The 26158-nt window shown below is 36.3% G+C and overlaps 4 protein-coding genes across 4 annotated transcripts; all 4 read right to left on the bottom strand.

Annotated features, from left to right (window-relative positions):
• Positions 1–1505: 1505 nt before the first annotated feature.
• On the bottom strand, positions 1506–2756 carry LOC136061628 (uncharacterized). Its single transcript, XM_065759629.1, has one exon. The coding sequence runs from the start codon at positions 2754–2756 to the stop codon at positions 1506–1508; it is 1251 nt and encodes a 416-aa protein (XP_065615701.1).
• A 5652-nt stretch (positions 2757–8408) lies between these two features.
• Positions 8409–14349, bottom strand: LOC112016792 (probable bifunctional methylthioribulose-1-phosphate dehydratase/enolase-phosphatase E1). The gene is made up of 8 exons (XM_065759655.1): positions 14222–14349; positions 13808–13897; positions 11574–11753; positions 11270–11425; positions 10291–10440; positions 10111–10212; positions 9164–9273; positions 8409–9080 (listed from the first exon to the last, which is right to left on the bottom strand). The coding sequence occupies exons 1-8, from the start codon at positions 14330–14332 to the stop codon at positions 8858–8860; spliced, it is 1122 nt and encodes a 373-aa protein (XP_065615727.1). The 5' UTR covers positions 14333–14349; the 3' UTR covers positions 8409–8857.
• Positions 14350–14547: 198 nt separating this feature from the next.
• LOC112036720 (serine/threonine-protein phosphatase 7 long form homolog) lies at positions 14548–18917 on the bottom strand. The gene is made up of 7 exons (XM_065759619.1): positions 18687–18917; positions 16882–17642; positions 16467–16557; positions 15946–16344; positions 14996–15859; positions 14773–14896; positions 14548–14641 (listed from the first exon to the last, which is right to left on the bottom strand). The coding sequence occupies exons 1-6, from the start codon at positions 18795–18797 to the stop codon at positions 14807–14809; spliced, it is 2316 nt and encodes a 771-aa protein (XP_065615691.1). The 5' UTR covers positions 18798–18917; the 3' UTR covers positions 14548–14641; positions 14773–14806.
• Positions 18918–22420: 3503 nt separating this feature from the next.
• Positions 22421–23959, bottom strand: LOC112008401 (receptor-like protein 33). The gene has a single exon (XM_024040732.2). The coding sequence runs from the start codon at positions 23957–23959 to the stop codon at positions 22421–22423; it is 1539 nt and encodes a 512-aa protein (XP_023896500.2).
• Positions 23960–26158: the final 2199 nt, after the last annotated feature.

Genomic DNA, 26158 nt, shown 5'->3' with positions numbered 1-26158 from the left:
CAATATATGCTGACCCTATTTTTATTTTTGTGTTGGAATGGGAGGAGAGAATGACATATGTAATGTGTTGCTATTTGAAAGAGGAATTGTGCTGCTTCGTGTGCTCCCTTTCTAGTTAAACAAAATACCAAAGCAGATTTTCAAATCAGCTGCTACATTTTCAAGTCCTCTAACAACATATTGGCTAAAGTATTTGGGAGTATTCAAATCAGCTGCTACATATATATATATATATATATACAGCTGATATATAGATCTGCCTGTTGATGGTTCATTCTATACCAGTACGTAAATTTGCATTGCTTGTTTCTCTTGTGTTCTTTGCTATAGGTTCAATAGTTCAAGCCTTTTGTATAGAGTTCTTAATATAAGATTAAAGTGTATCAAGTGTTGCTATAATAAACACATTTTTTAACATATGATCCTGCAATCCTAAATCTTTTTAGCTCAGGAAAAAATACATCCACCCAAAGGAAAGACTTTCAATTTCTAACAGTTTGTCAAAGTAACACCCGCTTGCTAAAATCTCCCGCCATAGTTGTTGTATCACTATATTCACCAAAGCCCCTTCTACCAGTGGTGAAAACATTGCCCACAATCAAATCCTTGAGACAAAATGACAAATTTAGTTCCTCAACATAATTTCAAGTCTCTCTTTCACACAAAATAGGAAAAACAAGTTCATTAAATTATCCAATGATAATTGATTAGATATAGAATACTTCGATTACAAGTTCATTCAATGATAAAAAAAATAATAACTGTCCGCATACAACATAGTGCTAATAATTGTCCGCATACAACATAGTAGTAATAATTGTCTGCATACAACGTAGTAGTAAGTTCAAATACACAATAAAGAGAACCTCAATTTACATCTAGAATGCCAGTCCAAAAGCGAGTATCTGCATGCTTGACAAAAATTCAAATATTGTCGTTAGATACCAAAAGCCAAAACATACGCACTAATCTATGCAACTTGGCTAACTTCGACAATCATGGCATTTTATATAAAAGCATCCCTAGAGTACCTGTTATGTTTTGTCTTAATTTGTAATAGTTAGTGAGTTTCTTGCTCTGTTGATACCTACTTCCTAATTTTTGTGGTATAAATATGCTCAGCAATCAATGTACTACTTTGCAATGCCTTCTGCTCTGAACAATATGAATTTATGGCACTTTTGGCAATTCATGCAGTTCTATACAACAAATTTGGCATGGATCATGGAAGATACTAATTTGTTGTTTGAAAGTACAATGAAGAACTGAATTTTTTTGTTATTTTTATTTAGGGTTCTTTCTTTTGGTGGTGGGTCAAATAGGTTGAAGTGGATTAGATATGAAAGAAATTTTAGAAATTCTACTAGTAGCCCTAAAATCATTGGTTTTATACATGCAAGATTGGTTTTAATATCTAGCCATTTTCTAATTTAAATATGCTGAAATCAAGGCAACAACATTTAATTGATGTCCATAATGGCATTTTATATGAAAGCATCACTTACCTAGTTTGGATCATTATCGCTTGTCGAAGCCCCACGGGAAAGCGGACATCTTCTACGGTTATGCCCATGTTGATGACACAGTCCACAGCTCTGCTTTTGTTGAATCTCCCTCAAGTCAGAATTTGGCCTTCGGGTTCCCGGTTCTCGCCGAACCCCATCCATCTCATTCCGTATCCTAGATGCCACAGGTCGACCTTTGCCCCGCAACAGGTTTGGGTCAGGCACCCACTTTGGACCGTCCATATCCCTCCACAATGTATCTGACAGTGGCACTACAAATGGATGTGAGTAGGTGCGAATGGCATTCTCCAAACTATAACATGGGTCAATATATGTAGTCGCATCTTGCCCCAAGTGCTGAAGAGCTTTAATTGCATGAGAACAAGGGATCTTTCGATTTTGCCACTTTCCACAATGACATGTTCTGGCTATTAGGTTTACTTCATGACTATGGTGTCCCCCTCCAGAGCTATTGATGTTGTATGCAGTAATTACTTGATATATACTATTCTGATTATTATACGCTGCTATTTGGTGTGAAATAGATTTTTGCAGGTTTTTTTTATAGATTTCTAAGACATATTTACTCCATACCTTGGCAATTGAGAGATCATGAGTAATTTCTTTATGTCGATCATGGAAATACGCAACAAGTTTGCTGTGTGTGAATTCAACCATTGCAGCAATGGGTAGGCCACGGGCACCTTTGCTTACTCCATTGAAGCACTCCGAGACATTGGTTGTCATAGCCCCATAACGGTATCCACCATCATATAGCTGGGTCCACATTTGTAAATCCTCTTTCATTAGATATGTGTATGGCATGATGGATGAGTCGGGCTCACTTTCCTGCCGCTCGGTTCTCTGTTTCTTCCTAAGGGCCTCGATCTCGGCTTCTTTGATAGGTTGCATGTACAACTCAAATTTAGCTTCCTGAGTAGCATACCCCGCTTGCAAGACCAATGACTTTAAAGTGGCGTCCTGAAAATGTGTGTTGAAGTTGCTAGCAACATGTCGAAGGCAATATCTATGAACTACTCGTACTCGTCCATCATCATCTCTAGGCCAGTTTGCAATTGCATTTTGAATACCCTTATGTCGGTCAGAAATTATGCATATGTCCTTATCTGCTATCACATCCCCCAGTGCATTCTTGAGGCATTCTAAAAACCACCTCCAACTAGGCCCTGACTCTTTGTCCACAACGGCAAAGGCGAGAGGCAAAACCTTGTTGTTGGCATCGGTGGCCATTGCAATCAACAACACCCCTCGATATTTACCATACAAATGGGTCCCATCAATACTGATCACTGGCTTACAATGTCTAAATCCTTCAATGCATGGAGCAAAAGCCCAAAATAGCGCAATATTACGAACTCGTCCCAGTATGGTGTGATACCAGAACTGGGTGCCAGGTTCTTGATCCAAGTATGCCAACTTTCTCAACCTTTGGTAAGACTCTTCCCAATCCAAATATCTTTGAATAATATTTCATTTGATGTTACATTGCGAAATAAATAGCATTAAATGCCTTTATTTTTTTTAATGGTTATTTTGATGGGATAAATTGTTGCCTGTGCTCATGGCAACATTTGAACAAATTCTGCTGCAACAAGTAACTGTTGCTTCAACCCTATTATGTGTAGGGTCTTCCGACTGCCACCAAATACGTATGTTACTCATAAGAAGCATAAGCTCTCGAGCATTGTTACTAGTAACCATGTTTATCGCTCCCATTATCTTACAAGTAAGAATAGCTACATATCTAATAATGCTAGGTATCAACAGAGCAAGAAACTCACTAACTATTACAAATTAAGACAAAACATAACAGGTACTCTAGGGATGCTTTTATATAAAATGCCATGATTGTCGAAGTTAGCCAAGTTGCATAGATTAGTGCGTATGTTTTGGCTTTTGGTATCTAACGACAATATTTGAATTTTTGTCAAGCATGCAGATACTCGCTTTTGGACTGGCATTCTAGATGTAAATTGAGGTTCTCTTTATTGTGTATTTGAACTTACTACTACGTTGTATGCAGACAATTATTACTACTATGTTGTATGCGGACAATTATTAGCACTATGTTGTATGCGGACAGTTATTATTTTTTTTATCATTGAATGAACTTGTAATCGAAGTATTCTATATCTAATCAATTATCATTGGATAATTTAATGAACTTGTTTTTCCTATTTTGTGTGAAAGAGAGACTTGAAATTATGTTGAGGAACTAAATTTGTCATTTTGTCTCAAGGATTTGATTGTGGGCAATGTTTTCACCACTGGTAGAAGGGGCTTTGGTGAATATAGTGATACAACAACTATGGCGGGAGATTTTAGCAAGCGGGTGTTACTTTGACAAACTGTTAGAAATTGAAAGTCTTTCCTTTGGGTGGATGTATTTTTTCCTGAGCTAAAAAGATTTAGGATTGCAGGATCATATGTTAAAAAATGTGTTTATTATAGCAACACTTGATACACTTTAATCTTATATTAAGAACTCTATACAAAAGGCTTGAACTATTGAACCTATAGCAAAGAACACAAGAGAAACAAGCAATGCAAATTTACGTACTGGTATAGAATGAACCATCAACAGGCAGATCTATATATCAGCTGTATATATATATATATATATATGTAGCAGCTGATTTGAATACTCCTAAATACTTTAGCCAATATGTATAGGTGCATTTCATGCAACTTATTCTTTTTCAACTGACGCTTAAATAGTAATAACTGAAGAAGAAGAATGAAAAAGGAGAGAAGAAGTATATTATATTATTATGGAGGGGAGCTTCTTTTAAGGTTTGGACAATGAGATGAGACGTGAGAGTGACAGTTGACAGGTGAATTAAGAGAAAAATAAATGAAAAGAAAAAGAATTTTTTTTTTTAAATTTTTTGTTGAGTTAATATTTTAAATAATAAATGCTACATTTACATTGTTTTACAATAATTTCATAATAAGTTTAGTTGTTAAGTTATTAGTAATTGTTTTAGGATGAAAAAAAAAATGTATATGTATGTGTGTGTATATATATATATATATAATTTGGGATTAAAAAAAAATTATTGTTACATTAGACAAATATTTGCAATTATGTGGCGGTGGCAGTGGCAGTGGTACTGGCGATTGCAGAGTCGGGGGCAGGGGCAGTTATGGTTGCGGTGGTATGGGGGAGAAAGGTGAGATTGATCCAATTGATTTAACTCCCACGTAAAATAGTGCCTTACAAAAATGGTGCAAAACTATTGATCCAATTGATTTATGTCTTTTATTTTTGGTGGGGGAAAGTCTCAAAAATGGATCAGTTTTGTTCAGTTTTATGCTCTAAACACTAGTCCTTAATTCTAGCTTCAACATGTAAGTTGATTGTAAGACGTGTTATGTTAGAGCTGGTGCTACTACTAATCATATTCACACCACTATTTGAGTGGAAGCAACAATATTCTAATCAACTTGAAGCAAATCTAACCATATTCTAGAAACATAAATATATATCTGAAAGAGAGTGATATGTGAAAGAAAGGTGAGACTGAAATAGAAGGGTTATTTTATTTTTACAGTAATGCACAAATATTTTATTTGTTTGTGGAATATAAAAAGCTATTCATGAATGTGGAGGTCAACTTCCAAATATATGTGTACTCATTGGAATGCAATCTAGATAATGATATTTAACATTACCAATATGAGTAGGTAATGGAGAATTTTTAATTTTGAAATCACTAAATGGATTCTAGAAAGCAATTTTGTTTTTTTTTTTTTTTTTGCTGAATAGAAAACAAAAGAGTTTGCTCTCTAATTTTAGTTCTCATTTAATAAGGAACCATGAATATAAAAAATGCTTAAAACTGGTGTGCAGATATTCTTATGCAATATTCAAGGTGAAAATCTGCTTTGGTATTTTGTTTAACTAGAAAGGGAGCACACGAAGCAGCACAATTCCTCTCTCAAATAGCAACACATTACATATCTCATTTTCTCCTCCCATTCCAACACAAAAAATAAAAAGAGAGTCAGCATATATTGTCACATTGGTAAAACGATTAGTCAATAAACATTTAAGATTTTTTTTTATTATAATGAAAACCTGTCAAATAAACGACCCAGGTTGCCCACTTTACATTACAAAAAGTGCTTAAAAGTAGTTGCTAATTTTAAATTTAGGTTCTTTTTAACTTTTGTATGGATGAGTAGTAAGTGGCTAAATTTTAGGATTAAACAAAAATTGATAACTGCCATAAATATTTTTTTTTATTTGACAAGATAACTGCCAAACAAAAACCACGACAACTCCAAAAATTAAGGAAATGCTCAAGGCTCCATGTTTCTTTAATTTTTTTTTTGGTAAATATTAATAATTTACATTCATTATAAATTGAAATTACTATACATTTTCCAATCACTAAAAAACTGAAATTAATAGGATATATTTCTGGAAATAAAAAAAAATTAAAAAAATTAACACATCTTTTGATGTAGCGTGGATCTATGCAATTGGCTGTCCTGGGGGAGCCAAGCTCCAACTAGAGAGTAGAGATGGTTATGTGATGGGACTCAAGTTACCTCCATCATGGACAAAGGTTGGGAATGACAAGCACATAAAGCCTTAGACAAAGAATCAGCTGGAGGTGAAGTCCTAGTCAAATACACTGAACGTTGAGATAATGAGGAGTGACAGCGATGAACACCAAGAGAGAAGATATTGCTCCAAATACACTACTTCCAACTCTAACACTGCAATTTCCTTGATTAACTCTGTGGCTGGCTGGAGTCATCGAAAAGTAGCGTTAAATTACAGTATGAAAATGAAAATGCAGCTATTAAGCAAAAGGAAAACCAAAACCAGAGGTTGTAATTAACATAGGAATTATACATGATTCCATGGTTAACTCGGGTTATACAAGGGCATCATAAAAAATTGGAGCATATGATAACACATATGACATTAGAATTTCTAAAATTTCTTTCATATCTAATCCACTTCAACCTATTTGACCCACCACCAAAAGAAAGAACCCAAAATAAAAATAACAAAAAAATTCAGTTCTTCATTGTACTTTCAAACAACAAATTAGTATCTTCCATGATCTATGCCAAATTTGTTGTATAGAACTGCATGAATTGCCAAAAGTGCCATAAATTCATATTGTTCAGAGCAGAAGGCATTGCAATGTAGTACATTGATTGCTGAGCATATTTATACCACAAAAATATGGAAATAGGTATCAACAGAGCAAGAAACTCACTAACTATTACAAATTCAATGCAAAACATAACAGGTACTCTAGCCTTGCTTTTATATAAAATGCCATGATTGTCGAAGTTAGCCAAGTTGCATAGATTAGTGCGTATGTTTTGGCTTTTGGTATCTAACGACAATATTTGAATTTTTGTCAGGCATGTAGATACTCGCTCTTGGACTGGCATTCTAGATGTAAATTGAGCTTCTCTTTATTGTGTATTTTAACTTACTACTACGTTGTATGCAGACAATTATTACTACTATGTTGTATGCGGACAATTATTAGCACTATGTTGTATGCGGACAGTTATTATTTTTTTTATCATTGAATGAACTTGTAATCGAAGTATTCTATATCTAATGAATTATCATTGGATAATTTAATGAACTTGTTTTTCCTATTTTGTGTGAAAGAGAGACTTAAAATTATGTTGAGGAACTAAATCTGTCATTTTGTCTCAAGGATTTGATTGTGGGCAATGTTTTCACCACTGGTAGAAGAGGCTTTGGTGAATATAGTGATACAACAAAAACCACAACAACTCCAAAAATTAAGTCTATGCTCCAGGCTCCATGTTTCTTTAATTTTTTTTTTTGGTAAATATTAATAATTTACATTCATTATAAATTGAAATTATTATACATTTTCCAATCTCTAAAAAACTAGGAGTGTGATGAGTATTAATATTTGGTACAAACGCATAACACTCATGACGCTCCTAGATTTTTTTGTGATTGGAAAATGTGTAGTAATTTCAATTTATAATGAATGCAAATTATTAATACTAGCCTCTGAGCACGCGCTTATGCGCGTGCTCAGAGGTTAGTACTACTATTTAAGGGGCTGCACCTATTTGAATCGGAATTTTTTATTTCCAAAATACCCCTATTTCCCTAGGTTTAAGTAGAGACAAAACTAAATAATAATTTAGTAAAACTACATCTTTTAACTCTTGTAAAAACGTTGCTTATAAAATAGGATTGAGAAGTTCCAATAACCCACCGTTCCCCTCAAAAAATAATTACACAAAAAAAAAAACAAAAAAAAAAAAAATAAAAAAATCACCAAAAAAAAAAAAAAACCCATGTGTAATTCAAAAGATACAACCAACCAGGTATTCAATCTTACCACCATCACACCTCTCTCTCAAAAAATAAAAACTCAAATCTATCCACAAATGGGTTAAGTTGGGTTGAATTTTTTTTTAGTCTTGACATATACTGCTTTCTGTTTTGGTTGCATGATAGAAGAAAAGTGAAACATTGGTTAATTTTTTGTTCTCATGCATCCACCAATATAAGAATATATTTATACACACTTTTTACATTTTCCATTATAATGCATTTGTGAGTGAAATAATTTTTTCATCATACTCCCAGATTTTTTGTGATTGAAAAATGTAATAATTTCAAATTATAATGGAATTGCATTGAGTTGAAAGCAGAACATTTAGATTGTATAAAAAAATTATAATTTTATGATTGTCATTATTATCTTATTATTGAGTTACAAAAATGTATTTAATTAATTTTAACATTTATCTACCTGAAAAAATCTAAACGAAATAGTTAAGTAGAAAAGCAAAGCAATTTCTAGTTAATAATTGCAACAAGAACTCTGATGAGTGATGATAAATTACGACAACTAAACAAATTGACTCGTATCTTATTTACTCATTTGAAAGCACGTAAGTTGAACCTTCATAAAATTTCAAACAACTAACATCCAGGTTTAAATCTCCATCCTCCATAGTAACCATCAAATTTTCAAATAAAATAAAATTCCTAGCAATGAACATTTGAGTCCATCCAAGAGAGATTCCTTAAATAGTTGATGCAAAATTATGTCCTGGTAAAGACGTGGTCCCCTCCCATCTTGCCTCGAAGTTTCTTCGGAAAGTAGCCTATTGGAAGGGAGTGATAGAGGTACATTGCTAAACTTGTGCTTTTCCTTCAACCAAAATAAAAAAATTCTTGTGCATTTCGGCATTTCCTCAACTAGCCACTAATAATTTCAAGTCTCTCTCCCAACCAAATTAAGGACATCATACAAAAACTTTCTCTACTACAACTTTGTAACTCATGAGTCATGACCTTACAGTCCAGTTATGAAGACACAAAGAGAACCTGTCAATTTGACAGGTTCCCCAATTACAACAGGATGTTCAGAATCCCAATAAGAATATGAACACAAATTACCTGCTGCCTTTGCAGCTACAGCTTCTTGATAAACATCCGTCACAAATAAAATTTCTGATGGCTTATCAACTCCAAGAGATTTTGAGATTTCAACATAACTCCGCGTTTCTCTTTTATTCCTGTGAGATAGAGAGAGGAGTCAAACTAGGTACCCTTGTGAGTACTAAAAGCAGAGAAGCATTATGGAACTTATACAACTTACCCCACTGTGGTGTCAAAAAAGCCAGACAGATATTTTCTTAGATCCCCATAGTTTGTATTTCCAAATATAAGCCTTTGTGCCAACGTGCTACCACTAGAGTATATATACACCTGTTGCACAAGATAGAACTAAATAAACTTTCAAGGAACGTATGTCTTCTTAACATCAAATATATGAAGGTATTACATCTAATTATTACTGAAGTAGTGATGTCTTCCAAGGAAAATGATAATTGCTTCAATGCTGATTAATTGTTGTGCAATGAAGACCATTTTTCTAAAGGTAGTCTAGAGTTTGAGCCTATGAAGGCACTCATTCACATAAAGGTAGCATCTCTTTCTTCTTCTTCTTCTTCTTCTTTTTTGGGGGGTTTTGGGGGGTGGGTGGCGTTTACTTCTATTAAGTATTGACATTTAATAAATGAAGACAAAGTATTAGATCCGACAAAAAGGGGATAACTAAAAGAAAAGGAGTCATAATTTTGACTGGGTAACAACGCTGGGAATTTGTATTCAGATTTCAGAGTCAAGACATATGACACATCTCTGGGAGGCTTCCAAAAATGCCTTTCCCTCTCCAAGGAGAAGTAATCACACCAAAAATGGGATTATTGGAATAGCTGCAGTCCATTTTTTTCAAAGTGTTCTTAGTTTTAACAGACATCCAGTTGAGCAGTCATATCTATAAAACAATGGAAGTCAAATTATGTACTCCATAAAAAGCGAGACAGCTTGCATTTATGGGTTCTCTCTCACATGTTTGTATCACAAGTGCATGTGTACTGGTGGGAATTCAAGTAGACATAAATATGACAAGATTCTGTACAATTGCCACAAAGAAAACACTGAAGCGCACACAGAATTTGAGATGACAAAAAAACAGAATCCTAAATTCAAAGACATGAAAGGGAAGAAGAGATGGAAGGGGGGAGGAGGGATGTAAAGGACCTTTGTGCCTAAAGCATGCCACTTCTCCAAAGCTTCTGGTACATCCTCAAAAACTACTCCCTCCAATTCATTATTCTCATATCCAGTTTGCCATATATGACCCTGCATATATACAAGTCAGCTACAACCAAAAGATAGGATACATAAGCAATCATATATCTTCAATCCAGTTTTGCTTACTTGTAATTGTTTCAAGGCAGTGATCTTCCTATCAGCTCTTATCATTGCTTCCACATTAGCAACCAAAGCAGCAATCACATCCTCCTTCCCTGCATCATCAGAGGGAATGGGCACAGCACCCACAACACCTTGTTTCAGGTCATCTTGAACCTGCATTAAGAATGAAGAATAATTTTATAGTTCACAAATAAAGTTTTGAGCAGTCAATTCAGACTTCTTTAACTGCAAGATATGGGCTGAAATGAAATTGACAGCAAATGTGAACTTTACATGCCAACCAAAAAAAAATTAGGAATAAAAATGATAATTGATTAAAACTTAGAGGGTATAATTTGGATTCTAGCCAAATATATATTATTTATGTCCATTGTAAAAAATATGAACATAACACAAGACAATTACAAATTATTTTTAAAGACAATTTAAAGAATATTAATGTCAAAGGAGTTATTTTTGTATAATTTAAACTATACAGGGTACTTTTATAATAATATTTTTTTCATAAGTTACTTATATAATAAATATAGAATATTCAACGTCCAAGACCTCTCCCTATCACTACCCACCACCTCCCCCCCACCTCCCCCGTTCACAAGGGATGAAATCAATCCCACTGTCACCAATTTTTGAGTAATCCTCACCGCACATGGGCTAGGGCAGGCCTAATCCCTGCCTAATGGTCCTAATTGAAATTGCTGCCCCTGAAGAAGATACAAGAAATTTTTTTACGTTAAATAAACTCTGACCATTTTTTGACAGTAACAAGGATAATAAAGATGAGTGATATAAGAAAAGGTCAGAATCCATTTCTTTTTTTTAATGCTTCTAACCAGCCATATATTGTAATATACTTATTAATCAAGCAATCAATATTTTGATGTCACTAGTAGCCCCAGTAAAATATCTAAACCTCACACAAACAAGCATAATATTCCACAAGCACCATTATCAAATCAAAACGCCTGAACAAAATTCTTACTTGGGAGCGCAACAACTTAATATCATCTTGAGTTTCTGCAGTGTCATATGTTGCAGATAGATGCTTCCCTACATTCCCACGTGCATATGGAAAGAGAACCTCAGTAACAAATGAGATAGGAGTAGTAGTCCCTTCAATGTCAAGAACAATGCAACGCTGCAACCCAAATAAAAGAATCATTTTGATTCTATAAAGCATAATAACTTTAAAAAGTCGAACAGAAACCTAATGGTAAATAATATCAATAATGGGTCTAGAATCCCAAGATTTTTCAATAAAAGGGAGAACATTTTCATAAACTTACTCTCAATGGCTCAATTTCATGATTTGAATCTGCCCCTGCCTTCACAGACGTGCTTATATGACCACCACAACCCAAAACTCCTTTAACATTTCGGATAGGGCCATGGTCTGGAGTAGAGCAGTCCAGACCCAGTTGGTGAAGCTTGATGGCAGCATCAAAAAGATAGTGATAACATTCAGCCTGAAAGGAAAGACACCAATTGAAGAGTAAGTAATAGAATAATCTCTGAGACCCATATATTGCTCCATCTTTCTTATAGGAACATCGTTACATTAAAGGAAGTCAACCATATAGAAAAAAGATGACATGGAGCAAATTGTTCTGAGGCATTGTTACACATACAACTGGGTTATGTGGTTACACACGTATACATGGTGGTTTTGTTGGGGATTATGGGGTAAAAACAATGAAAAGAACAAAAAAATTTGTATGGCTTAGAGACAGAAGTGAACCACTGTCTTTAAACAAAAACAAAAAATCACCCCCACTAAAACAGTTTGCTAATGGGTCGCAGACAAATTTGTCTCCAAGATACAACTAAGGTAGAATTCTTCAAGTAAAAAACTTGGAGAATTATGTGAATTTTTATCTAATGGTGTAAAAATCATTTTAAAAAATTGAATACGGAACTCATATTAAAAAACAATGTAGGGTTGCCTTTGAAAAGGCACTAAAGAACAAAAAAAAAAAAAATTGTATGGCTTAGAGGCACAAATAAACCACTGTCTTTAAGAAAAAGATCACCCCCGCTCAAAGAGTTTGCCAATAGGTTGTAGACAAATTTGCTTCCATAATTCAACTAAGCCAGAATTCTTCAAGTAAAAAATTTGGAGAATTATGTGACTTTTTCTCTAATGGTGTGTAAAAGATTTATTAAAAAAAAAAAAAAAAAAACACCAAAACTGAATATGGAACCCATATAAAAAACAATATAGGATTGCATTCGAAAAGGAACTAATGAATAGTCACTTTGGTTGATACAAGCCCTCCAAAACGTTTATTGTCTGTTGCTAGTTGTTAAAGACTGACAAACTCTCATTACCCTCATTTTTCTGCAGAAACAAGACATTCTGTAATTTTCTCAATTGAGCGAGACTGACCTCACTCAAGCAAGCTTCATGTTCTTGCTTAAGTGGACTTTAAGTGACCATAAAGCGAGCCCTTGCCCAAGCTCGCTCTTACCCAACTGTACGTTCACCAATTCCTCACTCAAGCAGGCTCACTGAAGTCCTGATAGCACTATTCTGTTTGCCGATCTGTGTACTCGATTTCCCAATCACACTTGCATTACACTATGGCCTTGCTTGAGTTGGCCTATAACTTTTTTTTCTAATTTATTTTTTCTTAATTATTTTCCTTCCAATTTAAGATCATCTATATATTGCAACATACACTTGTGTATACTTATATACAACAATCACCCACTAAGTTGTAATACCCATATCCAATTTGATTGATATTTTATCATGCATAAAGGAAAGTGTCTTTCAACTTAAACCTCCCTTTAGTGTCATAATCCCAAGACTCCAAGAAGTTAAGGTGGCCTAAACTTAAAGAAAATCTCTTTGCCTTGGGGCAGGAGAAAACACACACAAAAGTGTCCTACACACCTTAAATCCACATTTTGTTAGCACCGTTATGGCCTTGTGCTACTCCCTAGAGTAATGAGCATTTACAACACCAATCCACAATAGTAATCTACTATTTTATAAGAATAACTGCTATGAGAATTTTCCCCAAAGTTGTTGTCCAGACAAAAATTTTTACTTCCATAGGTACCTTCACAAATTGTATAGGTTGAAAGAGTTGACTGAGCTATAGTCAGAACAATGGCTATACATATGCTAAAAAAGAATTGCAGGAAAACATGAAGGCAGAAACTCAAAGCACAAAGAGCGACAAGCTAACAACTTTCAACAAGAAACAATAACATTGCCAAGATTACAAAAATCCCAAATGAATGGATCAACACATATAAGGTATTTAAAGACAATAATAATTCTTGTATCAGTCAAATGACTGTGAACAACTCACTGCTACTCCATGACTCAAAAGCAAGTCTATATGGTTCAGGAAGCAAAATGCTAACATTTAATAGAAAGATACCAGTAGAGTTGGGGATCATACTAGTTTCCAAAAGCACCCATGAAAATGCCATGATTTGTCACCAACAATTTATATTTACAAGATGCAATGAACCACTTTGATTCACATCTTACATAGGTAACACAAACCTGAGTTTTTGCGCTGATCCAAGAGTCTCCCCATATATATATGCCATGGTTACGAACAAGAACAGCTGTTGTTTTTGGGTAGGCTTCAATCTACAGTACGTGAAGGCATTTTTAATTAGTCTAAAACATTATAGAGAAATTTCCATCATAACAGTTCAGAAGGTTGCCAGACTAAGCATCCATCAAGAAAGATAATAATTAAGTTATAGAGGAAAATATGTACATAGTTTTCTAATATGTGAACTTATGTACTTACATGCTTGTATTATAAGGTCGTACTCAGTAGTAATATTAATCATTTTTTGTTTCTCAAAAAGCACCAGGAAAAAAAAAAAGGCACAATGTGCCATCCACAAATTGATATTATAAGGCAATCGAATCATCATGCAGAACGAAATGTATAACAAAACATACAGCTTTAGCAAGAGATTCTGTCAGCTCAAATTCATAAGCAGTGTTCTCTATTATGGGGACCACAAGTTCATCATAATAACCATGCCCTTTGATTCCCTTTATCATTTCCATGTGAGTGATCTGCAAATTTCCCACATATTTCTTAAAACAAGCCAGCCAAACGAAATATAATTTTCTTAAAACATTTTAATGATAATCCCTGAGTTATACATTCATGGTTTCCATAAAATTTAAACTTATTGAAGATAGTTTGAATTCCTAAGATGCAAGAAATATAAGTCCCACAAGCGAGAACACTGTGTACTACATATTGAAAGCAATGCTTACTTAAGCGGGAAAAGGGTGCTTTCCCCAACATCTGCTACAGCTCCAAAATAAAAAAACAGCATCAAACGCATTCTCCTAGAATATTTTATTAACCTGAAAAATCTGTTAAGGTAAAGTCCAGGAGTGACTATTTATATTAAAGTAACAAGTCTGACATGAAGTTTATTCTATAAAGGGCACCTTCAGCGTAAAAAATATATATATAAAGGGCAAAATAAGGATACAAGTTTTGCGTTTGATGCAGATGGCATGCTGATCCTAATGCCTTTTACGTTTATGCTGTCTCGTATAATGTTTGGTAGGTGGGGGAGGGGGTACTGCATCTCCTTGGTGAGGCTCCTCGTGTTGCTACAAAGATGGAGTTACAATCAAACAATGGATTACGTGAATTATAATAGTACTAACAACAATTACTCAATATTAATTACATTAAATGAGTTGTCATACCGCGGGGCCAGCCTTGTGTCCTGCTTTGTGACCACCTGTCCCACAAGGAGGTGCTTTTGTTGTGCGTTTAGGTCGACCTTGTGGGGGTGGTTGTAACCCAACAACTACCTGCTCATTCTCAACATGCACATCTGGCTGTTGTGCTTCACTCCCAACAACTGAAGATCCTACAACTGCGGGGGAGGATGGTGTAGCAGACGAAATGTGAGTGACGCCCGTAGTCATGGGATCTATACGCAGTCCAGGAGTAGGCATGAATGACATGGAGTGACTATGGGGTGGTACATGGTCTCTATGACCAATGCTGTACGAGGGGGATAGAGTGTGCATGACAGGAGGGGTCTGACTAAAATCATAGCCGAGATCAAAGGATGGCGGAGTAAATGGAAGATGAGCGGGGTCAAAAAATGTATGTGAGGTGTGTGAAGGAATCTCGGGGTAAGAAGATGCATGAGCAGTGGGAAGAAGGATCTCTAGGTCAGGAACTACATGAGCAGTACGTGGAGGGATCTCTAGGGAAGGCGATGCATGTGGCGGTGGAGGGAACTCTGGGGTAGGAGATGCATGTGGGGGTAGAGGGAGTTCTGGCGCCGGAGATGCATGTGGGGGTGGAGGGGGATCCGGCCTACTAACAGCCTGATGGGGTGCACCATGGTGACCATGGCTATGGCTGGCACGGTTTGTGCTTGTGCTTGGTTGTCCAGTACCTTCTGCCGCATCTGGATTTGCCCCATCGATCTCTTCCAAGGGAAGTTTGGCAGTTATACGATAAAGGCGTTCCACATATTTAAGTAAAGCTGAGATTTGCTTATACATGGGACTGCCTACTGTATACTGCGTCAACATCTGCTTGTGACTGTCAACCTGCAAGTACAAAAATACAATTAGTACATCTAACAAAAAACTGGTGATACGCAACAAAAATTGAAAAGAAAGGTCGAAGCGATTACCATAAGAATAAGTGAAGCGGAAGTGTGGTCGACGAACCTCCAAGTCACCTTATGATACCAACCGAAGTATGGATGAGCAGGTGACATAGCACCCTGTAGTCGTGCTCCATGACATAGAGCTCGTGCTCGACTATTCCATACTTGGATATGGCCATAATGTTTGTCTGCCCAAATCACCTCTATCTTCCCCCTCAGGTCTATGGCATGAAGGACGTCGTCAGTATCAACATATAGGGGGATTTCTTGTACCATCCCAAACTGACGAAGAACACGGTCCGGTGTATGCTTTTCTACAAGCCAAAAGCATACAAGTGGCACCGTCGCTGTCCATACGTCCCTTCCTGCGACACAGAACGGAGGCAGGTGGGCTACGTCATCTTGATATGGTTCCCACACCACCTGAAATAGCCAAGTAAACAGGCAGTACATTATGCAATGTTCCATAATTTTCGAGTATGAGCTATTTTACAAGCAGTAAATACAATAGTCATAAACAATAGAAGGAACACAATAATGGGTACCTGGTTGGGACGCATACAGTCTAATAGTTGACGGTACCGAACCAAACAAATTTCTTGGGGGCTATTTTTCGTAGTCATGACCCACACAGTCCTACAATTAAGAAAGAGAGGGTGTTACTTGGAATTGAGAATTTGAAATAATCAACAACAATAAATGATGGGCAATCGTAAATGTAACATTACATACCACTAAGTTTATACGAAACAATGATTATCTAAACATATGATTAGTGGTGAAGCTAGAAATTAATAACACTTGTATTATACATCAATAATAACATATGACCTCAGTGGTTGTAAAACGATATATAAAAATAAATAAAAATCCTATTAATTTTAAACATTTGAGGAATAGAGGCAGTTATAATTATATTTTCTATTTCAATTTTCAGAATCGATCAATGAAGAGACTTACTTAATGGACAATGGAGAAGGTGCAAATGGTGGGCCATATGCATCATCTGGTGGGAGGTCCTCCTTCCTTGGGCACAAAAAAGGGAGCCTAAACCATGCCCAATACTGAACCAGTAGCAAGGCCCCACCAATCTGACTGGCACCACTGTCGGTTGCCCTGCATAATTCTCTGTACAACCATGCAAGGCAAGCGCTCCCCCAACTATACTGACGTGGATTGCGAAGGTCCGTCAACATCTGCAACCACATCATATGCACCCGATCACCAGACTTGTCGGCGAAAAGTGTGTCTGCCAGCAGTGTTAGAATATAACACCGTGCATATTGATGCACAACCACCTCTGCAGCATCATTAGGCAACCCGTGGTCAATCTTTTCTAGTAGCTTCTTAATTAGGATCCTTTGTCCTTTAAGCACATTTCCATTAGGGGGAATTCCAAGCATACTTTGACATTCAGCTTCCCATGTCAAATCAGTTCTTCCAACAATTGCCTCACCATCAATTGGAATCCCGAAAATAACTTCCACATCTTGCAATGTGATTGGTGTCTCACCACATGGCAGGTGGAAGGTGTGGGTTTCAGGCCGCCATCGTTCAACCAAGGCCGTTATCAAATTATTATCAATTTCTCTACACGGGGTCCTATACAACCCAATTAATCCAATTCTCTTGATAATGTCGATGATGCGATCATCCACCACTATGGGGCGTCGTTTTCGAAGCTCGTCATTACGACCACGGCATTTAAGTGCCCCCGGATCCTGCACATGATAGAACCATGGTGATGAAATGTAATATGTCATAACCTTTGTATATGTGATTATAGCTATTGATCCCAAAAAACAAAAATATAGCTGTTATAAAGGGAAATTAACATATCATCCCAAAAAAAAAAAAAAAAAAAAAAAAAAGCAAGCAACGGGAGCAAAATAAAAGGATGTAATGCACTTGATACATTTGATAAAATGCTAGTGACAGTGCAAAGCTATCAAACATTTACTAAATTGATAATTAATAACCAAATATTATTCATGTAATACTTAATTATAAAAAGACCCATTTGAAATTATTATCTGACAATTTTATATCATACAAACAATTGTATGATAATTTTTTCTCTCTAAAAATAAAATAATTGACCACATATAGCCAGCATTAATGGAGTTTTGAATGCTTAATTATCACTGGTCAGTGTAAGAACTTAGAACTTTGAAGGTTTTCAGTGCTGGTTTTATTGTTGCCGGCTAGATTGAGAGCTTTTGTTTCAATTTTCTAAGTGGTGGTTAGATGATTCTTGAAAGGCTGTCAAAAATTTTTTCAACAATGAATATATAGGAGTTTCATTTTTTCATAAATTTGTTTAATCTTGAATCTTAGTATTTTTTTTCTTAATATCAAAAAAAAAAAAAGTTCATACTTCATTCGTTGGCCCCCAAAGTTGAAATTTGGGTTCTAGTCTCTAATGAGTTGTTTGATTGTGGGGTATAAGATAATAGTTCTTTAGTCTCCTAACAAAAATCAAACCTAAGATGTTAGTAGGTTGGATAAATTTTCATAGCTTTGTTGGATATAAATTCATGGTTCTAGAAAGATATATGCATTTTGGGGTTAAGGGGCGTGATGTTGAGTTTTATTGGTATTTGACAAACCAATCTAACTTAACCCAACTAATGGGCATGACTATGCATTCAAACCTAGTAATACCATTGACAAACTTAGAATTTTAGAAATGGAAAAAAAAAAATATCAACGTAATGTAAAAGGATAAGAAGAGAATATTCAGCACGTGGTCGGTTTTAATTTACCTTGCCTTCCCAAACAGCGCACGATCGATGAGTTGTTAGAAACCTTAACATCGAATTCTCAATGGGACTAGGTTCGAACTCATCACGACTCTGAGCAGGAACAGCAGCCATACTGCACGGAGTTTAGGGAGTCAAAAGTAAATATAAGCACATGTTGAACATAAATTGGCAAGAATCATGATCAATTAAAATGTGACTCAGCAGGTCATGATCAATACCAGCTAAAAAGTACGGGGTAATCATGTTTATCATTTCTCAACCAAAAAAAAGAGTACGGGGTGATCATGCTTATCCCAAAATCTTTAAAAATAGAATAAACTGAAACATATAAACAAACATTTATACTCTTTGGAAAAAAAAATAATGACTAATTGTACCAATGTACAAATTGTGATTAGCTAATTGTCTATTGGATAGTGATTCATCTGAAAGAAATAAATCATGAGAGCTTCCTACCAATAATTAACTCTGAAAATAGCATAATTGTTTTCCTCCTAAGAAAAGCAAACTCCAACAATAATACTCTAATAGGACAAATCATTACTAAATTCTAGCCATAGAAAAGGACTAGGTTTGGTCAATTTTATTAGTTATGTTAGAGATATATTAGCCCATTAGCATAGGCTCAAGCCTAATTCTAATTTGTGTGCAAGCCAAGTCTCCTATTTGTACTAGAAGTCTATTAGTCTAGGGTTTAGTCTACTATATATACACATGTTATGATTCATTGTAACACATGATTTGTACTACACTATAATATATTATTGATGTAGCCCTTTAGGGTTTCCTCCATGGATGTAGGTCGTTAGGCTGAATCACGTAACCTTCGTGTGTTATTGTGTTTTATACTTTATGCTTTCACTTCCGCATCCATACTAGCATATTCAACATGGTGTATGAATGCTAATATTTAACATGGTATCAGAGCCACTACTCTGACCTTTCTTTTAGCAGTCTTGTCTCTCTTGGTGTTACTCCACCCTTATCGCTTCTGCCGTCACAACAACCACTGTAGCCACTCACTGTTGAACCTACGACGTCTCTCAGCCGTTGTCCTCAGGTTCCAGAACTGTAGGTGCCGTCGTTGAGGAGTCCCGCACCACACAGACCACTGCAATCACCGTCTCCGCCGTGCATCTTACTCCGATAACGTTTTTGCACATACCACCATGATCGTCTCGCCTCGATCTACGCATTCGAGGAAGTCTCGTAAGCATCGGAGCCTGCACGTGCTCTCACACGCCACCTGAAGAAGCCGCGCCTTAGTCACGCGCCTCACGCGCCCTCACAGCCTCAGTCACGCGCCTCACACGCCGTCACGCGCCCTCACAGCCTCAGTTCTGCTGACGTCATCTTGCCACGTCACCTAGGGCTAACGTCATCATCCACTCATTTGCTGACGTCATCCACCATAGCTGACGTCATCATTGACTGACCGTTGACCAGCGTTGACTTTGACCGAGGTTTGACTTTGACCGTTGACTTTTCTACGGTTGACTTTTAACAGTCCAGGTTCTCCTTATCCAGTTTTTTGCGTAGATTTCATTTTTGCAGTTTGTTTTTGCATATTGTGTTTCTAAATGGATAAAAAGGATTTTTTTTCTTCCTCGCCCCATCAATACTGTATTGGAGGGGAGCAAGAATTACTTATCTTGGTCTCAAGCTATGCGTAATTTTCTTAAGGGTCGCATGCTCTGGCATCACTGTACTGGTGCAATTACCATTCCTGTCAAGGAAGCAAGTGAAGAAGATGCTGCCTTCCTTGGTCGCATGATTGAATGGGATAGTCACAACCATATGATCCTCACATGGATTCGGAACACTTCCATTCCCTCCATCTCCAATCTGTTAGGCAGGTTTGATGATGCAAAATCAGCATGGGATATGTTGGGCAAAATGTACTCCACTACTCACGGATCCATGAAATATCAGTTGGTAGTTGAATTGCATCAACTTCGACAAGAACCAAGGAAATCCATCAATGACTACTATGATCAGCTCCGTTTCATTTGGGACCAAATTGACCTTTCTGATCCAATTTGGGCATGCTCAAAAGATGCACAGCAATATGCTACAGTTAGAGATGAATTTCGTCTCTATGAATTTCTGATGTCTCTTCACAAGGACTTTGAGCCCATCCGAAGTCAGCTTCTTAATCGTAGTCTCCTCCCTCTCTTGATACTGCTGTAAACGAGTTGGTTAGAAAAGAAGCTCGGCTTGCAACCCTTCAAGCCCAGAATAAGTTCAATGTTTTGGCTATTACTCCTTCTGCTCCTTTCATTGAACAACCTCAGCAGTCAGGTGATTCCTCTAGCTCTAGCAATCGCCGCAAGCAGACCAATAAGAAGTTTTGCAATTATTGCAAGTGTCCTGGCCACACCATTGAGACTTGTTACCGTCGCAACAAATCTACTGTTGCTGTTGCTAATATTGAGCCTACTTCGCCGATGCCTTCCATTTCAGCTGAGTCTCAGTCTTCTGGATCCACTATCAACCTCTCCCCTACTGAACTATAGGAGATCATAACTCAGGCTGTTCGTATGGCTGGTAATGCATCTCTTTCCACTGCTCTCTCAGTTCTGTCCGGTAAGTCTCAAACTTCGCTTTTTGATTCTACCTGTTGCAATCACATGACACCTCACTCATCCTTATTCTCCAAACTTGACCCTGCACCACATCCTCTTAATATTCATATAGCTGATGGTTCCACCATACATGGGAATAGTCTAGGTTTTATTTGCCCAGAAAACGACTCCACTGGAGTCGTTTTCTGCGCTTATGAGACGACTTCACTGAAGTCGATTTATGGTCTACGTGGACAAACTTTCAGCCACCTCATTTGCGGTTAAAAAGGAAACTTGAGTTCAATGTTCTCGATTTTATAACCCAGAAATCGACTCCTCTGAAGTCGAATTGTTAGAAATGCAATATGTTTGAAACGTTGCCTAACTAATAATATTATTTGGGTTTTGTAGTTATTTTCTAAAAAAATCCCAGTTACGTGCAATGTGAAATTGATAGAAAGAATATGGGGGAAAAGTGACACAGAAAACCAAATTGCAAGGTGGAAAGAGATCTTGAACTCACCAATTACTTCAACAGCAACAATTTCAACTAGCTGCATTAAAATAAATAAATCAAACACTTATTTTACAAATAATTACAAGCCCAACATCTTGATTTCTCTTTGAATGAGCCTTTGAATTTAGAGAAAAAGAGGGAAGAAAGTGACAAAGGCACCCAAAGATGTAACTAAAGAGGGAGGCTTACCTTGGCAAAGAATGGTGTCTTGTGTCTTTGGGGACCATCAAAGAAGGTTGATATTCTCCTAAATCACAACTCTGTGTTGTCTCCATTTTATATAAAATGAAGAAGAGAGCTAATAAGGATGATGAAGAAGTGAGTGTTTAGAGATGCTTCTTCTTTAGACTAATCTTGCCACATGGATGGGGCTGAAGGAGAGCTCCGCTTTCTATTGGGTTTCGACATTTGTGTTAGATTTGGAGTCAATTTCTTTTTTGTTGTCGAAGTCAGATTCTGGCACATCTAGAATCGCCTCCTTAGTTGAAAACCCCATGATCTAGATACAAGAAAGACCCAAGATAGATGCATTGTACAAAGACTCCCAACCATTTTATGAAATTGAAGTGGTTTCCACAAATTACAACATACTACAACACACCTTTGAAACCTTCTTGAAAAACTCTAGCAAAACCACCCACAAATGATTTAGACTAGTTCTTTCTTCCACCATGTCTTTGGGCACTCTTCTTCAGCCTTTTGAGCATGATATGTTGCTCTAACTTGACCATCCTCACAATCCACTGTGGTTTTCCAATTTTAAACATAAGATATCCCATCAACATTCCAAATATCACTCCACATCCATAACCCATTGATACAGCTTGCCAACCAAACCCATATTCGGGCTCTAAATTGTCTTCTTGTTGTAAGGTCAATGGTGGTGATTTCTTTGCCTCAAGGCTATTGCATGTTCTTGACAACGGTAATCCACATAAACCCAAGTTTTCAATGTATGAATCATTATCAAATGTATCAAATTGCTTTCCTGAAGGTATATGTCCTATAAGTTGGTTATGTGATAGCTTTAAAACTGCAAGCCATGGTATATCTACCAATTGCTTAGGAATCTCCCCAATAAGCTTGTTGAAAGAGAGGTCTAACCATTCAAGATTGTTCAAATTTCCAAATGATAATGGAATGTAACCTGTAAGGTTATTGTGAGAAAAGTTGAGCCCCTTGAGAGATTTTAGCCTCCCAATTATCTTTGGCATCTCTCCTCTAAAATTATTGTTTGAAAAATCAATGGTTGTGAAAACAGTTTGGATTCTCACTAACTTAATATTCAAGCCTTTCATCGTCACATTCAAAGAATCCTGATAATGTGTTTCTCCCATATATTGCAATGCCACTTTTCCTTCTTCCACATTTGTCATGGCTTTCAAATATTTGAAATATTTTATTGGCAAAGGACCATTAAACTCATTGTTAGAGATGTCTAGGATTCGCAAATTTGGGAAAGGAGATTTGGTCTTAGGATTTCCTATACGACCTTGAAATTTGTTTGATCTTATGGCAAGAACATGCAAATTTAAAAGACCTTCCAGCCAATAAGGGAATGTTCCATTTATCTTATTACTACCAAGATCTAGAACTTCCAAGTTCCTACAATTTGCCAAAGATCGTGGCAATGGCCCTTCCAATTGATTGTCGTTAAGGTTAATATTCCTAAAATAATTTTCCTTGGAAAATGTTGTAGGGATGGTACCATGAAGGCTATTCGTTCGCAAATCCAACACTGAGAGGTATTTAGAGCGTACCAAACACTTCGGAACCATGCCACTTAAGTTGTTATGAGACAAGTCTAGAACTTCAAGGTAAGTTGCATTGCAAATTAAAGAAGGGATTTCTCCGGTTAATTTGTTATTTGAGACAAGCAAATATCGTAGACTAAGAAAACTTTGAGTAGGAAATGGCCCTTGAAGCAAGTTGTCATGACGATCAAGAAAATATAATGAATCCTTCCCCACATCTTCCAACCATCTTGGAACTTGACCATAAATGTTGTTATTGGAAAGGTCTAAGTATTGTAAATTTGTTGCTACTCTTAAGAAAATTGGGAATTCACTAATGTTGCAAGAAGATAAGTTCAACTGTTGAAGATTGGGCAGGGTGTAGGTGACATTATTGTTGATGCTAACTAAGTTATTTGAAAAATCAAGATTCTGGAGATTTTTGAGCTTTGAAAACATTTTTAACTCCAACACAATACTCCAGTTATTTGATGAGAGAGATAGATAAGTAAGGTCAACAAATCTATATATTGACCTAGGTATAGAGCCTTGTAGCTTATTGTGACCCAAATCAAGATGCTCCAATGAATTGGACTTGAATTCACCAATCTCACTAATGAATTGATTACCAGTGATGTCTAAGTACACTAAAGATGGAAAACTGAACAGCCAAGATGGCAGTGTTCCATTTAGGAAATTTGAACTTAAAAAGAGTTCATTTAGATTCAAAATCCCACTTACGTGATTAGGAAGGGGACCAACAAGTTGATTATAGCCCAAGTATAGAGTTGATAGATTAGGCAAGTTAAATAGTGACAACGGCAGCAAACCTGTTGAAATATTCCCCAAAAATTTTAAAAAAATTGTTAGATCATGCATATGCCAAAAACAACTAAAATTTAATAGTGTCAATTGAATCTCACCACTGAAACTATTAAATGACAGAGCCAAAGAAGTAAGTTTTGTAAGGTTCCCAAGTGATGTTGGAATTGACCCAGTAAACTTGTTTCTATATAGATACAAATAAGTAATTTGTGTGAGGTTGCCAAGTGATGTTGGAATTGAGCTTGTAAAATTGCAATTATGGAGATGCAAATGCTTCAAGGACTTCAAATTGCTGATAGAATCAGGTAATTCTCCCGAAAAGTTTGTCGAAGAGAGATCTAAGAATTTCAAGGAACTACTGCTCCAATTAGACTTTGGAAGAGTACCTTCAACATTAAAATTATACCCTAGATCAAGGATTTGTATCCTCGAAAGGGAGAGAATATCATTTTGGAGTTTCCCCTTCAAGTTACAGTTATGGAGACTAAGAGTGGTTAGAGAGGAGGATAGATTCATCAAAGAATTAGGTCTAATTGAGGACATATCTGACCTATCCAGAAGAAGTTCCCTTAACTGAGTAAGGTTATGAATGACTCTTTCCCATACTAGCGTTTCAATTAATAGCCCATTGTCAGAAAGATCAAGTGAAACCAGTGAAGACAAATGAGAGATTTCACGTGGGATTTTGCCAAAAAACATGGAATGAGAAAGGTTAAGATGAGTCAAACTCTTAAACGTGCCAAACTCAAACGAAATTAGGGAGTAATTGAAGAAATTCCCAGCGAGATTCAAGCTCTTGAGATGGGAAAGAAAGAAGAGGGTGCTGTTGGAATGAATGGAGCCGTTGAGCCAACTGCAACTGAGGTCAAGGCCAATAACATGGTGTGTGGTTTTGTGACACATGACGCCATCCCAAGTACAGCAGTCCTTATCCTCCTTCCAAGAGGCTGTCTTTGGATAAGAATTATCACACATATGAATATTAGATCTATAATTAGTAGAATAAGCAAGTGTATCATGAGGAGGAGAAGCATCTCTATGAATAGAAAGAGAGTGATTAAAATGGAGTAAAGCAGAGCAAGGTGAGATTGAAGACAAGGAAGAAGAAAGAGACGATGGAGTAGAATGAAAGAGGAAGGAGAGTAGACACAAAACTTGATACTTCCAACTTAAACACCCCATTTTGATTTTGAAAGACTAAGAAAATATATCTGATATTTTTGGCTGAATAAAAATATATCTGATGTTAAGACGGAGGCTTGGGAAGGGATGAATATTTATAGTGCTTCTAAGAGCATTAGCATTGGAAAATTCCAATGCTATTCTATTTTACAATTCTAAAAAGTCACTTTATTATTATATCATACCATTTTATAATACCTCCACATCCCAAACTTCTATTTTCCTCTTTTACTCATTAAAATAATATATCTCAAAATTATATATTCTCTCCCATCTCTCTCCTCTCTCTCATTTTCAGCTTTCTTCCAAATAAAATATTATTATTATTTTACAATACTGTGAACAGTACAATTCTATGTTTAGAATTGTACTGTAGCACTATTACAAAAAAATTTGCAATAATTGTGTTTACAATTGTCTGATGCAAAGGATTTTAAAACTTAAAATGCCAAATTGTCCTTAGATATGGCATTAGCATTCTCCAATGCTAATGCTCTAAGTCAATCAAAGTCGTTGGCGTTATTGCATTTGGCAAGTTCTTGGAAGGCGCTTTATATCCCCAAAGGCACGTTTGGGTATCGGACCAGCTGAGTCTAATACAAAAAATAAATAAGAAATTGAGGGAAGCTATTATTATCCCCAAGTACCCTT

This window comes from Quercus suber, unplaced genomic scaffold, assembly GCF_002906115.3.
Source record: "Quercus suber isolate HL8 unplaced genomic scaffold, Cork oak 2.0 scaffold_336, whole genome shotgun sequence".
Taxonomy (NCBI): Eukaryota; Viridiplantae; Streptophyta; class Magnoliopsida; order Fagales; family Fagaceae; genus Quercus; species Quercus suber.
The sequence above is the reverse complement of the archived record's forward strand: the minus strand, read 5'-3'. Positions and strand labels throughout refer to the sequence as shown.